General features: G+C 35.8%; 1 protein-coding gene across 1 annotated transcript in view; it reads left to right on the top strand.

Moving 5' to 3' along the window:
- LOC106871336 (transcription initiation factor TFIID subunit 5) overlaps positions 1–12,415 on the top strand; it is a 19,909-nt gene extending 7,494 nt beyond the window's left edge. Inside the window, exons 6-19 of the mRNA XM_014917736.2 lie at positions 554–672; positions 1,288–1,365; positions 2,489–2,586; positions 2,951–3,042; positions 3,487–3,606; positions 4,443–4,588; positions 5,743–5,880; positions 7,685–7,766; positions 8,709–8,820; positions 9,701–9,814; positions 10,493–10,547; positions 11,145–11,267; positions 11,749–11,845; positions 11,958–12,415. Of these exons, the coding sequence (XP_014773222.1) occupies positions 554–672; positions 1,288–1,365; positions 2,489–2,586; positions 2,951–3,042; positions 3,487–3,606; positions 4,443–4,588; positions 5,743–5,880; positions 7,685–7,766; positions 8,709–8,820; positions 9,701–9,814; positions 10,493–10,547; positions 11,145–11,267; positions 11,749–11,845; positions 11,958–12,072 (1,489 nt within the window). The 3' untranslated portion in view covers positions 12,073–12,415. The remainder of the gene's footprint in view (positions 1–553; positions 673–1,287; positions 1,366–2,488; positions 2,587–2,950; positions 3,043–3,486; positions 3,607–4,442; positions 4,589–5,742; positions 5,881–7,684; positions 7,767–8,708; positions 8,821–9,700; positions 9,815–10,492; positions 10,548–11,144; positions 11,268–11,748; positions 11,846–11,957) is intronic.
- Positions 12,416–12,822: the final 407 nt, after the last annotated feature.

Here is a 12,822-nt window from a genome sequence, read left to right as displayed (position 1 = left end):
CTGCCTTTTACTCTGAGTGAGAGTCCCTTTGTCGCCAGCAGGGGTAAGAGCTCTCTAAACTTTGCCCAGGCTATTCTTATTCTAGCAGCTACACTTTCAGCGCACCCACCCCCACTACTAACTTGGTCGCCCAGATAGCGGAAGCTATCGACTACCTCTAGTTTTTCACCCTGGAATGAGATAGAAGTTGTTTCCTGTTTGTTTGCAGTCTTTATTGCACCTGAACATCTGCCACAAACAAAAACTAACTTGCTAGTTAACCTGCCTTTGATGTTGCTGCACCTCTTATGTGTCCATAGCTTGCACCGGGTACATCTTATAGAGTTACTACCTACTCCTTTTCTACATACTGAGCAGGGCCATGCATATTATTATTATTATTATTAATGGATGGCAAAATCAATAAATCATTATTCAAGATATCTTTCCCTTTTATGAGGACTGTTAGGTGTGATATGAGGGATATTTGATTACTATTTCCAGCAGGTCAAGCACCTCCTTAGAATGCTTGATTAAGCTCAAAATGTGTGTTAATTTTTGCAAACTATTTCAGATCAAGCAGCTTTAGTATAAAGATGTCACGTGACTCTTACAACCAATTGAAAAGACACCTACAGGACAAACAACTGAATCTTTTGTTGAATATTATCCAAGAACATCTTTTTATTGATGGTGAGTCTGTTTCGTATTCATCTATCTATCTATATACTATTAAAAGGGAAGTTCAATTTTGCTTGCTTGTAATGTTACACAGCCAAACTGGCACCTAATGGGAAAATACTTTGAAAGTAAAGTGCTCCTTAAATGAGAATACAAACGGAATAAAAAAAAGTTTTGTGTAAATTGGACCAGTCAGGGTTTTGGAGTATAAATACCCGAAACGGTGCATAATGGTAAAAATACTCCGAAAATAACTTGACCCTGAAAGGGAAGAGACTCTAACCTTTCCATTAGACACATTTTGGTGAACAAAATATTTTAAAGTAAAAATGACTTTAAAAATATGGTATTTTGTAAAAGACCCGTTCGCAACCTTGGTGTGAAATAGTTTTTTTCCATGGGTTTCTTTTGAGTGCATTCAATGTATTTCATCTCCAAAGATTTGGCTGCTCTTTCTAACACACTCTGCTACCACGTAACAGCTGTTTGCGATAAAGGACTCGAAATACCTGTTATGTGGCAGCAGGGCGTGCAAGAAATAGCAACCAAATCTTTTCTTCTCTGGGGAAAGGGGCCGTTTACATGTTAACACATTGTGTTAAAATGGTTATTTTACCAACATTTCAGTTTATGATGGAGTACCTCGTACAAAGCAACAGATTGATGCCGTAGCTGGAGGCTTTCTGGGAGAAGCAAAAAGAGAAGGTATGTTAACATCTTAGAGTGAATCAACTATTTTATTACCACATTTCTAACAACAATTTACTGCCTATTTTCAAAATAAACCAAAAATACAAAAAAGAATTAAAAAAACATTTTATTAATTAATTGGTTCCTCGTTGATATTTTTATTTAGCAGATCCAGACTGCCATCATAGGAGCTAGTCTTTGTTATGATGTTATGGTCATTGAGCTATGCCAGTGGAGTGCAAGCTCTTTGTTCTTTGTTAGGCCTCTCAAAGGATAAAGGCCAGACTAATATGAACCACCTTTTTACAGAAATAAAAATGGGTTTCCACAGGGTCAGTGCCCTTACCTAGAAAAAAGCAAAGATACAGAAGCATCAATGATAATTCTATACCAACAAGACCTGAGACAGGATGACCTTCTCTCTAGGAATCATTTGACATGTCAGGCTCTGACAAGGGAGGTAGACCAGAGAACATGCTAAATTGAGGCATAGCTGAAAAAGGGATCCAACTACAGAGAAGCAGATTAATCCATCAGCAAGTTTGAAACCACCACCTTGTGTGGTACCTTTAGCCAAGATTCTTCTGTACAAGTACTCAAAGTTTCCAATTTCTTCCACCCAGTTTGGATGGATGGATGGTGCTATCCTTCTTCTATGACAGCTCCTTAAAAAAAAAGTTAAGATTGTTCTAATTTTTTCCTGTATATTATATTAAGGTTTGTCTCATTCATCATCATCATCATCTGCTTTCCATGCTAGCATGGGTTGGACGATTTGACTGAGGACTGGTGAACCAGATGGCTACACCAGGCTCCAATCTGATATAGCAGAGATTCTACAGCTGGATGCCCTTCCTAACGCCAACCACTCCGAGAGTGTAGTGGGTGCTTTTACGTGCCACCGGCACGAAGGCCAGTCAGGCAGTACTAGCAACGGCCACGCTCAAAATGGTGTATTTTACCTGCCACCTGCACAGGAGCCAGTCCAGGGGCACTGGCAACGACAAATTCAGAAAATGAGAATCAGTGAGCCTTCTGGAAATGACTGGTAACAAACCACCAGTGGCTAACTCTTACTATTTTGCCATTCATTTCCATTGCATTAGTTGATGTATTATTTGTTTATTTGTTTGTTTAGCCAACAAATCAAGGATGTACTATGGGTTACTCAAAGAACCAGAACTTAACATTCCCGTAGAAGATGAAGATGAAGCAGGAGATGATGATAAGCCAAAGGTATTTATGTTTATTCAGATTTAATTTGATAAATGACCTGCTAGAAATAGCAGCTAAATCTTCCTCAAATTATACCTGTAATAATTAAAAAAAAAAAAAACACATTGGATAATGTAGTTCTAGAAATGCTGTATCTCATTAAAAAGCAAATGTCAAGGGTGGAATGTTTTAACCATAGATCAGCTCAATCAGAGTTGAACTAAGCCTAAATAATAACAACCACTGCTACCACAGTCATAAAACCATGTTTTTAAGATTCATTTAAAGCAAAGTTTGAATTTATTTACTGAATTACTCTTTTTTTCATTTTGTTTGTTTGTTTTTTTCATTCCATACTTATATATTTATTTTATGCTCATTCTAGAAAAAAAAACCTAAGAAAGACCCTCTACAGTTGAAGAAATCGAAAAATGATCCAAATGCTCCATCCAACGCTAGGATACCTCTTCCAGAATTGTAAATACTTCAATAACATATATTCTATTCATGACTTTCACTTTGTAATATTTGTTCTTTGTTGTGTCATTTGTGTTATGAAGATTGTATAACTGTAGAATTCTTGTTTTGCAACCTGAAAAAATAATCCTGTGCAAAACTATTTTAACAGATTTGAGGTGAAGAAAATGGATTTTCATGGAAATACCACTGAACTTCTGCAATTATTAACTTCTATGGTGTTGGCAAACATTAATTCTCAATGATACTTTTTACTGGGTCAGGATTAAAGACTTAGGAGTAGTTTTTTATACAGAGATTATATTATGATAGCAAGATAGAGAATGAGGATTAATGAATTAGAATGTTTTTGTTTTGTTTTGTTTTTTGTTTTTGTTTTTGTCATTAAAAATTTATGTTGTTCTTTGTTTTATTGAACTCATTTGTATTATTTTAAATATTCAGAAAGGATCTTGACAAACTGGAAAAAATCAATGCTTTTCGTGAGACCATGAAGAGAATCAAGCTTGGCCCTGATACAATGCCATCAATTTGTTTCTATACTTTCATGAACTCCTACCAAGGGTAAGTCAGATATTGTTTTAGGAAACTGATTATTAACAGTGCCTTATGGCCTTTACATTGTTTACCCAGTCTTGTTAGGTCAGTGTTACTCATATTCAACATGAACTTTTCTAGGGAATACATAGTCACTCAGTTTGCTAGAAATAGCAGCTAAGTCTCCCTTGTGTTATACTGCTGTTTTAAAACATGAATATCACATTAGACAAAGTCAGTTTAAATAGACTGTGCCTGACGAAAAGGTAGAATTTTGTTGAAATACCTTTAATTAATGGTATTAAGAAGGGCACAGCCATAGAAACCATGCCAGACCTGACATAAAGCACAGTGCAGTTCTGTGGCTTACTGTATCCTGTCAAACTGTTCAACTCAGTGGTTTTAAACTGGGGCCCATAGAAGATTTGGTTGTTAAAATTTATGTGCAGATGCAGGAGTGGCTGTGTGGTAAGTAGCTTGCTTACCAACCACATGGTTCTGGGTTCAGTCCTACTTTGGCAAGTATCTTCTATTATAGCTTCAGGCTGACCAAAGCCTTGTGAGTGGATTTGGTTGACAGAAACTGAAAGAAGCCCGTCATATATATGTGTGTGTGTGTGTGTGTGTGTCCAACATCACTTGACAACTGATGCTGGTTTCCTGCACTAAATAATATCAAGACATAATGTGTTACATTTGGAGGGAATGTGAAATATACTTAATGCAACAACCATAGCTTACTAGCTGAGTTGTTGTTTTTCTGTATCTCTCTCACTGCCCTTTTCTCTTTCCCTATATTTTCCTCTGCCCTGCGTTCCCTTCTCTCTCTTTCATTTAAAATTTGTTTCTTTTTTTCAATCTAGAGTTACTGCTGTAGATTTTTCTGATGACTCCAGCCTATTATGTGCTGGGTTTGGTGATGGAGTGATACGTGTGTGGGCTTTGACACCAGCAAAGCTACGTAATGTTAAAACTTCAAATGAATTAAATATCATTGATAAAGAAGCTGGTAAGTTATAAGTTTGTTGTTATTGTATTGCTTTTCTTCTTCAAGGTGGAACTTTAGCAACTAGGAAATGAAAATCATTATAGTTGTTCTACAAGTCTGTCTTGATCAATGATATTCCAGCCCTTGCTCTGATCACAGGTACCCAACACATGCCTTAATCAAAAGCACTCTCTGTCTGTCCTGATCAAAAGCATTCCAGGTCTGTCTGAACCATTGGTACTCCAAGTCTATTCTGATCAAAGACATTCCAACCTTCCGATATTCCAAGGTTACTATAAATAGACTACACTCCTTCCCTAAATTTGTGACCTTTGCCTTTCATCCTTCCTAGGGTCAATTAAATAAGTTAAGTACTGAGCTGTTCCTTCCCTTCCACCCCAAGTTTTTAACCTTGTACCCATGAGAGAAATCATTATTACTTGTGTGCAAATCCATCTGAAGTCAACTTCACTTTTCATCCATCTGAAGTTGAGAAAATGAAGTACCAGTCCGGAGTTGGGGTTGATTTAATTGACCATCTTCTCCCCTCAAAATCACTGGCCTTTTGCCTGTGCAAGAAACAATTCAGGGCCTGATGCTGCAGTTATGGCACATTTTGAGTTCAAATCACAGCAAAGTCAACTTTGCCTTTCATCCTTTCAGAGTTGATAAAATTAAGTACCTGTCAAGTTACTGGTGTAAATAGTCTCAACTGGTGTAAATAGTCCCCACCCCTTTAAAATTTCTGACCTTGTGCCAAAATTTGAAGCCATCATCATCCTTATTGTTCAGGTGGTGAGCTGGCAGAATCGTTAGCACACTGGGTCAAATGCTTAGCAGTATTTTGTCTGTCACTACGTTCTGAGTTCAAATTCTGCCGAGGTCAGCTTTGCCTTTCATCCTTTCAGGGTCAATAAATTAAGTACCAATGAAACACTGGGGTCAATGTAATCAACTAGTCTCCCTTCCCCAAAATTTCAGGCCTTGTGCCTATAGCAGAAAGGATTATTATTATTATGATCATCATCATCATCATCATATACACACAACAGATAAGATTGTTGGAAAAGAAAAAGTCCTAACGTTGGGCTACAACAAGTAACCTTAGATGCCAAAAACCCTCCTTAGTATCTTAGCTGTCCCTAATTATTATTATTATTATTTATTTATTGCAGATGATGTTCTAGAAAGAATGATGGATGATAGGTCAAGCACTGATGCCAAAACACTGCTTGGTCATAGTAACTCTATCCATTCAGTCAGTTTCAGCCCTGATCGAAACTTTTTAGTCTCTTCTGCTGCCGATGGGACAAGTAAGAAATACATACCTTCTGTTAAATGTCTGAATATCAGGTCATTAAGAATGAAATGTCCAATTTTGAATCTCAACAAAAAGCAATGCAGTTAATCAAAGTATGCACCTAAATTATCAACACAATTTTGCCATTTTATTGGTAGCTTATTTTTGCCGGCAGCAAAGAATCCTGGAGAGCAAGAGGTAATGAAATCCTGAAAGGCTGTTTTTGCATCTTCTTCAGATTTGAAGTTTTTTCCTTGCAAAACATTGTCTAATGCCTGGAAAATGTGATTGTCAGTTGGTGCAAGGTCAGGGGAATATAGTGGATGACAGAGTACTTCCAAGTTCAGTTTCTGTAACTTGAGTAGTGTTCTTTTGCAACATGTGGTCAAGCATTGTCTTGCAAGAGAATTGGCCTGTCTCTGTTGACCAATCTTGGTTGTTTAATTGCAGGTTCACTCATAATTTCATCCAAATGGCTGATGTATACATCTGTTGTAATTGATTTACCAGGTCTCATGAAGTTGTAGTGGATGACACCAGCACTGGACAACAAAACAGACACCATTATCTATTTTTGGTGAATATTCTTTGTTGGATTGTATTTTGGCGCTTCGTCTCTATCCAACCACTATGCTTGCTATTGTTGAAAAGAATCCATTTTTCATCACACATAACAATACAATGCAAAAATGGTTTGCTTTTATGCCATGACAGCCAAAAACAGCAGGTTTCAAGACAATGTGTCATTTGATGCTCGTTCAGTTCATGTGGTACCCACTTGTCCAGCTTTTTTACCTTGCCGATTTGTTTTAGATGATCCAATACTGTTGGTATCGAAACATCAAACCTTGCTGCTAACTTACGCGTGGTTTGAGATGTATCCGCTTCCACTACAGTTTCCAGCTCATCATTATCCACCTTGGTCTCAGGTCTACCACAGGGCTGATTTCCAAGAGTAAAGTCACCAGACCAGAACTTCTCAAACCATCAACATACAGTATGCTCATTCGCCACGTCTTCACCAAACACCTCATTGATGTTTCGAGCTGTCTGGGATGCATTGGTTCCACAACAGAACTCATATTCATAAACAACATAATCAGATACCATGAATTGCATTTCGAAAAGTGATGATGTAACTCTTCAATGTTGTAAGACAAAGAATTGTCAGGACAAAACATTAGTGTTAACGACTGTCAAACTTGGTGCATTAGAAAATCAGACATTTCAATCTTATTGACTTGATATTTGAGATGACTCCTTATTAACACAATTATAATTGTTTAGCTTGTTAACTTCATTTTAAAGAAAGAAAATGTTTTACATCTTACTTAGGTTTTATTGAGTTTATCGCTGATTGTCTCCAAGTATCTTATTCCTAAATATACATTTTAAGTGCAGGTATGGCCCAGACACAAGCATGCATGGTTTTGGTCAGCCTGAAGCCATAATAGAAGAAACTTGCTCAAGGTGCCATGCAGTGGCTGGAATGCAAATTCTTACCACCCAACCATACATGAGAAAATCTCTATGCCATGTAGTACCAATGAATAGTAATTTCATCTTTCATTTAAAAACTGCAATATTTGTGTGTATGTACACACACACACACACACACAAACATATATAGATATTGGATGGATGGGTAGTAAACAGATATAATACAGATAGGCAAGCTCTAGATGTCAGTAAGAAACTGTAGTTATATTTTCTAGTTCTATCTAGGCATAAACAGCATTGTAAATTTAGAAGTTTGTTCTATTTTTCTTTTTATATGTACACTTATTTTCATCTTTATAATTTTTTTCTGCTCCCAGTTCGCCTTTGGAGTTTAATGACCTGGTCAAATTTAGTCTGCTATAAGGGTCACAATTATCCTGTATGGGATGTCAAGTTTAGGTAAGTTTTTACTCTCTCTCTCTCTCTTTCATACACACACACACACACATCCGTAAATCATACAGGAGCAATAGCTGTGTTGTTGAGGTGTTTGACAAGCGACTGTATTCACTGTTTCTTCGTCAAAGCATATGACTCACTTTGGCTAAGTGACGAGAATTTTCCCTTAATAAAGGACACCGAACTATTATTCAATGCAGAAAAGACACTGTGCCTGTGGGCGAGAACATGTATATTAATCAACATCATTATTTTACAGTCCAGTTGTCTTTGCAAGTGTGGGTTGGTTATGCCTGGGATACAGTCTATCACCACATGTGATAGTTTCCCTCTTAGCCATGAAATACAAAGCTCTGAGCTCTGATTTCATCTTTTTCTCTTGTGTCTTCCTTGATCTTCCGGTAAAATCGGATCCTGTGAATTTTCCGAAAGTCCCCTCCCGACTCCTCACCCCCAGGGTCGTCAGCAAGCATATTTTTTTTTCATATTCGTTTTCTACATACTTGTTAACCCTCACCAGGCTGTTTTTTTTTTTCTTGTTCTCGGTTGAAGATCTTTATATTGACCAAAAAAACACTACTGCTTTATGTTGATGCTGTTAAAATGGACTAGTACTAAAGTAAACTTGTTTTATTGGACTACTAATCTCATATTTAGTACTATTTCTTATTTCTTTTCACTATCAATAATCTTGAAATGAAATATTTCTATATTTGTCTTCATCACTCTCACCCCGCTCAATCATCATCATTAGTTAATCTAACGTATTAAACAAATTTTATCTGAATTTCTAAATGGGAATATTTTAAAATTTAAAAAAACTTAAATCTTTACTCAGATATATCTTTCTTTATTCTTTGTGGACTTAATTTTTTTCCAGAATAATCAAATGAACTAATGTTTTAAATATTTAATGTCTTCAAATGCATTTTCTCTTTGCAGTCCTCATAAAATGTATTTTGCTTCCGCTGGTCATGACCGTACTGCTCGTCTTTGGTCAACAGACCATCCACAACCTTTGCGAATATTTGCAGACCACTTATGTGATGTTGATGTAAGATACATTACTTTTAATATCTCCCCATATCTTGCAAATGTATTGATTATCTCCTAATGTTGTTTAGTTTAAGTTTGTCCTCTACATTGATGAATATTTAGCTCCTTTGAGGAGTCACTCTGTATCATGTAGGTGAATCTAAAACTGATAGTATGTGAAGTATTGAAACATTCATCAGACAATATTGAAGCTATTTCTATAGTCTCTAGAAAATAATATTAGGTAGTTGCACAGAGAAGACAATAAATGTAGTGATTATATTTACATATGAACAAAACTCTTCTATTTTTCCACCTTTAGTGTTTACACTCATTAAATCTAAATACTGGGACAGTTATTATACATGACACTGGAAATACAGTTCTATATTTAAGACATGAGGAATTATGTACATTATTTACATTTGACAGATATTTGTCCTCATCTTGTTTGTTTGTTAACACAATGTTTCGGCTGGTATACTCTCCAGCCTTCATCAGGTGTCTTGGAGAAATTTTGAACCTGGGTTCTCATTCTTAAGGTATTTTTCAATGTTATTTCCATTTGCTAACACAAAACAGAGATAAGATATTTGTGTTGGACACCTGTTGAATAACCTATCCTTACTGATGAATTATCTTGTCTTGATAATACAATACTCTTAAAACAGCAGAAGTTATACATAATACTTGATTTCAGAAGATAGCTTGATAGGCCTTCTTTATTGTAACCAAGCAATAGATGCATTATCTTCTTGTTCCTTTTTGTTTCAAATCAGTGTCTAATATCATTTAAATCTTAATTGCTAATTTACATATAATAATGTGGATGATAAAATATCAGTGGGTTCATTCCTTCATAGTTGTGTTTCAATTTCCTTTGAATTAAATCATTTCAGTGTGTCCAGTTTCACCCCAATTCCAATTATATAGCTACTGGTTCTAGTGACCGAGCAGTTCGAGTCTGGGATGTCCTAACTGGAGATTGCATTCGCTTTATGACTGGTCATAAGGTAAGTAAATCTATTCTCTAACTCTAGTGGAATAAGAGAAGTATCTAGTCTCTATTTGTTTCAAACCCAATAAAAACAAGAGGTCACAACGACTGTTACACAAAACTTGATGTGAATGTTGTAGATGTTTAACCTTGAGTCAACCTTGCTTAAATAGACTGAAGATCAAAGGCATTCTTGTTATGACACTTCCATCTGTTTAGGACTATCTTGGATTATGTTATTTAATGTATCATTCCCTTTTTAAAGATAGTGAGATGATAGACAGGAGAGATTTGACTGTTATTTCTAGAAGACCTATCAAAAATCAATGACTCTTGAACTATGTTTTGAAAAATCTTTTGCATCGAGATACTAATGTTGTTAAAATGCAGTAGTTGCTGTTTGGCTCTTGGCCAGGTTTGATCAAAGAGGTTTATTATCAAAACATTCCGGCCACGATCATCCTGTTCTCTCAGCTATTGTTTTTTCTAGAAATACATTATCCAGAATGTCGTTCATTTCCTTAAGATGGCAAGATGTAGTTTTAGGGATGTTTAGCTGCCATTTTTAGTAGGTTGAGCAACATAAACAAATATGACCTCCCCTTTTTTTTTGTTTTAATTTTGTTTTTGTTTTTTTCCTTTTTTTGCAATTATTGAACGTCACTGATTTTGTTTTGTTGCTATATTTAAACAGGCCTCAATCCATGTCCTGCAGTTTTCTCCTGATGGACGTTACCTTGCTTCAGCAGGTAGGTGTTTTCCAAATATATTCAGTTAATAGGTTCAAATTAATTCAGTCATCATTTTATGTCTGCTTTTAGTGTTGGCATAGGCTTCCTGTGTTGTCATGTTTCAACCCATTTCTTACCTGGAGTCACTACTAACCGAGATAGGTTGAAGGACAATATCCTGCTTGTGCATTCTTATTTGGCATGATTTCTACAACTGGATGCCCTTCCTAGCACCAGCCTCATTACAGTGGACTGAATGTATTTCCTCATACCATCAACACTAAAGAGGTTGTCATGTCTTCAGCAAGACTCAAGAGTTTCCTCTACTCTATGTTGTCTCCACTTGTTCAAGTCAGGGATAAGAATAAAACTTTTTCCTTCAATACAATACATTGCTGTATCTCCTGCAACATTTTATTGCCACTAGAATTTTACTACAGCTCTCTCTCTCTCTCTCTCTCTCTCTCCTCTCTCTCCCCCCTCTCTCTCCCCCCTCTCTCTCTCTCTCTCTCTGATGTATATATATAATTACACATGCTTATATATGCATGTAAACATATACACATACCCTGCTGTATTGAATTTACAATATTTTTATGTTCCCTTGTAATTTAGGTGTTGATAAAGTTATTCATTTATGGGACATGGCAAATGGGAACCTGGTTGCTCAACTGAAGGGACACTCAAGCACAGTGTATTCATTATGTTTCAGTAAAGAAGGAGCTATTCTGGCCTCTGGTAAGCAATTTTTTTTTTATTGCTATAGTGGGTGGGTTGGCAGAATCGTTTTTGAACAAAATGCTTAGCACCACTTCTTCCAGCACTTTACATTCTAACTTTGAATCTCACTAAGGTCAACTTTACCTTTGATTCTTTCGGGGTCAATAAAATAAAGTACCTTTCAATGATGATGATGATGTTGTTTCGTTTGTTTTATAGCATGTTTTCACTGCAATAAGTTGAGCACCAAACATGTACTGAATTCAATTCAATTTATTTATTTATTAGTTTTCTTACAAATTCTATTGTTGTCAATGAGAAACCAGTAGGGGGAGTAGGTCTGGCTCTTGTTATAGAGGAGCTAATAGTGGTGATGGGGTCTCCAGTGGCACCTCAGGGTATGAGGTAAGCAGAAGTAAGTAGGGATAGAAAAAAAACTAGGATAGTGCAATGTTCCATTTGAAGTCCTAAATCTGATTAATTTCCTTGCTCTTTCTAGGTGGCCTGGACAATTCTGTAAAACTGTGGGATGTAACAAAAGTTTTTGAAGATCAAGATTCAGATGGTGACACTAATATTCCAAGCACAATTCATGTGTAAGTGTCAATTTAAATTTGTTCTTGTACTTAAATGGTTTAATTTGTAAGAATATAATGTCATATTATTTCAATTTATTATATTTAATTATTTTTGTTTTATTCTTTTCAGCAACGACAACCCAAATTTACTTCTTGGAACTTTCCCTACTAAATCAACGCCTGTTTTAGGCCTACATTTTACTCAGCGAAATTTACTTTTGGCCACAGGTCCATTTATACCATAATTAGTACCAAAGAATCATCATAGTCAATCTGCTGAAGTTTAAAAAATAAAATGTAAATAAATGAAAAGATGTTTCATTCTTCAAAAAAGCCAAAGAAAGCAACTAAAACAGTTTTCATGTAAGATGTAAACTATACAATGAAAATACAAGTGACTAAAATCAATATTTTTATCACTTCACATTTACCACAATCAATTCATCAGACCAGATGAACAAGTGGAATTTTTGTCAAGGTTGTATGCTTTGTGTGTGTGTGTGTGTGTGTGTATGTATGTATGTGTTATAAAAGACAGGTTTACTACTAACACAAATTTATCTTACATGATAAAGGCTTTTTTGTATCTGTTTGTTTTTTGTTATTTATTACAATAATTAGTGAAATCAAATTTCGTTTTGTTTTTAATTCCCTATATTTTTTATGCATAAAAATAATTACTAATTCAAAAACATAATTGTCAAATTAACGGAGCAGTTTAAATATAAACTATAACATTGCTTCGCTAATCCCTGCCTTCTCACCTGTTCTTTACCATACTCCACCAGCCTCTCATACCATCCATCTGCCTAGAATCATCGTCCACTCTCTCTTCTGTTCTGCGTCTGCTATAGGAGCCACTTTGGACCCTTAACCTTGAAAATTTCCTGGTGATCATCACTAGTGCTGATGTTATGAAAAAAGCACCCAATACACTCTGTAATAGAGTTATCATTAAGAAAGGCATACAACTGTAGTAAATATGCTGAAATAAG

Source organism: Octopus bimaculoides, chromosome 10 (assembly GCF_001194135.2).
Source record: "Octopus bimaculoides isolate UCB-OBI-ISO-001 chromosome 10, ASM119413v2, whole genome shotgun sequence".
NCBI classification, from domain to species: Eukaryota; Metazoa; Mollusca; class Cephalopoda; order Octopoda; family Octopodidae; genus Octopus; species Octopus bimaculoides.
Note: the sequence above shows the minus strand (reverse complement) of the source record. Positions and strands in the feature narration are given on the sequence as shown.